Source organism: Acanthisitta chloris, unplaced genomic scaffold, assembly GCF_000695815.1.
Source record: "Acanthisitta chloris isolate BGI_N310 unplaced genomic scaffold, ASM69581v1 scaffold13511, whole genome shotgun sequence".
Taxonomy (NCBI): domain Eukaryota; kingdom Metazoa; phylum Chordata; class Aves; order Passeriformes; family Acanthisittidae; genus Acanthisitta; species Acanthisitta chloris.
In genome coordinates this window covers 1-3,767 of record NW_008657691.1, presented here as the reverse complement: position 1 = coordinate 3,767, position 3,767 = coordinate 1, and the positions used below count along the sequence as shown (strand labels likewise).

The window sequence follows — 3,767 nt, the reverse complement described above, 5'->3', positions numbered from 1 at the left end:
CCCCCAGTCCCCCCCCCTCCCTTCCAGTGCCTCCCAATCCCCTCCGAATCCCTTCCCAATCCATCCCAGTTCCTCCCTGTCTCCTCCCAGTCCCACCCAGTCCCTCCCAGTCCCTTCCAGTGCCTCCAAACCCCCTCCCAATCCCTTCCCAGTCCTTCCCAGACCCGCCAAATGCCCTCACAGTTCCTCCCATTCCCTCTCAATCCCCTCCCAGTTCCATCCCAGTCTCTCCTAGTCCATCCCAGTCCCTCCCAATTCCCTCCCAGTCCCTCCCAGTCCCTCCCAATCCCTCCCACTCCCTCCCAGTCCCTCCCAATCCCTTCCCAGTCCTTCCCATTCCCGCCCAGTCCCTACCAATCCACTCCCAGTCCCTACCAATCCCTCCCAATCCCCTTCCACTCCCTCCCCATCCCCTCGCAGTCCCTCCCAGTTCCTCCCAGTCTCACCAGTAAGGGTGTAGATGGCCGTTACCCCCAGCAGAGCTCCCACGGACGCGTAGAGGTCCCAGCCCAAAGCTTCGCGGATAAATATGGCACCCGAGTACATGTCCACCTGGGACTCCAGTATGGACCAGTAACCATCCCCGAAGCCCATCAGCACCTCCCAGTATGGACCAGTAACCATCAGAGTCCACAGAGACCTCCCAGAGTCCATAGGGACCTCCCAGTATGGACCAGTAATCCCCAGAGTCCATAGAGACCTCCCAGGCTTCATTGGGACCTCCCAGTATGGACCAGTAACCACACAGGGTCAGTAGGGATCTCCCAGAGTCCATAGGGACTCCCAATACGGATCAGTAACCCCCAGAATCCATAGAAACCTCCCAAGGCTCCATTGGGACCCCCCAGTATGGACTAGTAACCACGTCCAGGCTCCACTGGGACTTCCCAGTATGGACCAGTAACCCCCAGAACCCACAGAGACCTCCCAGGGCCTATAGAGACCTCCCAAGGCTCCATTGAGATCTCCCAGTATGAACCATTAACCCCCCAGACTCCATAGGCACCTCTGAGTATGGCCCAGTAACCATCCCCAGGCTCCAGTGGGACTTCCCAGTATGGACCAGTAAACCCCTTGAGGAACCTACCGAGATCTTGGTGGCCACGTAGAGCCCCAAGGAGAGCAGGGACAGGTAGAGCTGGATCCGACCCCCACCAAAACGCTTGCCCAGGTACTCTGGCATGGTCGACACCTGTCCGGACCAGTATGGACCAGTATAAACCAGTAGGGACCAGTAGGGGCCAATATGGGCCAGTAGGGACCAGTATGGCTCTTGGAGATGCTTCCAAAGACCTCCTGGTGCTTCCTCCTAGTGCTCCCAGTATGGTTCAGTGTCATCCCTAGTGGTCCCATGTGAAGGCCAGGACCAGGAGGGACCAGTAGGGACAAGTATAAACCAGTAGGGACTAGTAGGGGCCAATAGGGACCAGTATGGGGCTTGGAGATGCCTCCAAAGAGCTCCTGGTGCTTTCTCCCAGTGCTCCCAGTATGGCTCAGTATCACCCCCAGTGGTCCCATGGGAGGGCCAGTTCCAGGAGGGACCAGGAGGGACCAGTAAGGATGATTAGGGACCAGTAAGGACCACTAGGGACCAGTAAGGAGCAACAAGGAGCAGTAGGGACCAGTAAGGACCAGTATGGATCAATAGAGAGTAGTATGGACCAGTGTGGACCAGTAAGGACCAGTATGGATGAGCAGGGACCAGTAAGGACCAGTAGGGACCAGCAGGGACTAGTATGGACCAGTGTGGACCAGTGTGGACCAGAGCGGACCCATAGGGAACAGTAAAAACAAGTATGGATGAGTAGGGACCAGTATGAACCAGTAAGGTGCAGTAGGGACCAGTAAGGACCAGTAACCCCTCCCAATCCTCTCCCAGTCCATCCCAGTCCCTCCCAGTCACTCCCAGTCCCTCCCAGTGCTCCCAGTCTCACCCCAGCCCGCAGGTAGATGGGGACGAAGATCCAGCCCAGCAGTAGCACAATGAACATTCCCTGCAGGAACCACCAGGGGGCAACGTCACCCCAGAGCCCGGAAGGGGTGTGCTATGTCGAGATAGGGGGCGCTGTATCACAATAGGGGGCACTATGGGGCCAACGGAGTGTGGTAAGAGCAGTAGGAGGGCTCTATATCATGACAGGACAGTCCAATAGGGGGCGATATGAGCCGATAGGAAGCACTAGGATGGTGTTATACCGCCACCCTATGTGAGGCCGGAAGGGGGCACTATGTCACAATAGGGGGCAATAGGGGCTGATAGGGAGCGATAGGAGGCACTAGGAGGGCCCTAGAGGGCTCTATATCATGACAGGGGGGCAACTGGGGATGGACAGGGGGTGCTATGTCGTGATAGGGCACGATAGGAGGCACTAGGAGGGCTCTATATTGTGACAGGAGGGTCCAATAGCAGGCGATATGAGATGATAGGAAGCACTAGGACAGTGTTATATCGCAACAGAGGGCGCTATATTGCGACAAGGAGCGCCATATCGCAGTGGGGGAGGGGCCGTTGGGGGCGCCATATTGCAATAAGGGCGCTATGTCACGAGGATATCAGCCGACTAGGTGGGATAGGAGGCACTAGGAGGACTCCATATCGTGATGGGGGGCCGATAGGGGACGCTATGTTGCGATAGGGGGCTCTATAAGCCACTATGGGATGCCAGGTCACCTTAGGGGGCGCCATATCATGGCGGGGGGAGGAACTGATAAGAGGCGCTATGTCGTGATAGGGCCGATAAGGTGTGATAGGAGGCACTAGGACGGCTCTATATCATGATGGGGGGGCCGATAGGGGGTGCCATATCGCGACAGGGGGTGCCATATCGTGGCCAGGGGAGCTGCCGAGTGGGGGCGTTATATCACCATAGGCAGCGCTATGAGCCACTAGGGGCTGCCAGGTCACCCTAGGGGGCGCCATATCGCGACAGGGGCGCCATGCCGCGACAGGGACTGCAGGGGGCGCTCACGCTCCACTCGAAGCCTCCGACGGCGATGCCTCCGGCGGCTCCAGTCCCGGCCAGGCCCACAAAGTGTCCCGAGCCGATGTTACTGGCAAAGAGAGACGCCCCCACCTGCCCCACCCCAACAAGGGCACCAGTCCAGACCAGTCCAGACCCAGTATGGACCAGTATGGACCAGTACGGACCAGTACAGACCAGTATGGAGCAGTAGGGACCAGTATGGGCCAATATGGATCAGTATGGGCCAATAGGGGCCAGTATGGGGCTTGGAGATGCTTCCAAAGACCTCCTGGGGCTTCCTCCCAGTGCTCCCAGTATGGTTCAGTGTCACTCCTAGTGGTCTCACATGAGGGCCAGGGTCGGGGCTTCCTCCCAGTGACCAGTATAAACCAGTATGGACCAGTACGAACCATCAGGAGCCAATAGGGACCAGTATGGGGCTTGGAGATGCCTCCAAAGAGCTCCTGGTGCTTCCTCCCAGTGTTCCCAGTATGGCTCAGTGTCATTCCCAGTGGTCCCACATGAGGGCCAGGGCAAGTAGGGACCAATAGGGACCAGTATAAACCAGTATGGACCAGTACGAACCATCAGGAGCCAATAGGGACCAGTATGGGGCTTGGAGATGCCTCCAAAGAGCTCCTGGTGCTTCCTCCCAGTGCTCCCAGTATGGCCCAGTGTCACTCCCAGTGGCCCCACATGAGGGCCAGGACCAGTAGGGATGAACAGGGACTAGTAAGGCCCAGTAAGGCCCAGTAGGGAACAGTGAGGACCAGTAATGACCAGGAGGGACCAGTAGGGACCAGT

General features: G+C 57.9%; 1 protein-coding gene across 1 annotated transcript in view; it reads right to left on the bottom strand.

Annotated features, from left to right (window-relative positions):
• The window catches only part of LOC103811830 (sodium/glucose cotransporter 2-like), a gene marked incomplete at both ends in the record, with an annotated part of 4,187 nt that extends 1,113 nt beyond the window's left edge, over positions 1 to 3,074 (bottom strand). The window contains 4 exons of the mRNA XM_009084827.1: positions 447 to 552; positions 1,088 to 1,192; positions 1,935 to 1,994; positions 2,970 to 3,074. Of these exons, the coding sequence (XP_009083075.1) occupies positions 447 to 552; positions 1,088 to 1,192; positions 1,935 to 1,994; positions 2,970 to 3,074 (376 nt within the window). The remainder of the gene's footprint in view (positions 1 to 446; positions 553 to 1,087; positions 1,193 to 1,934; positions 1,995 to 2,969) is intronic.
• Between the last annotated feature and the right edge of the window lie 693 nt (positions 3,075 to 3,767).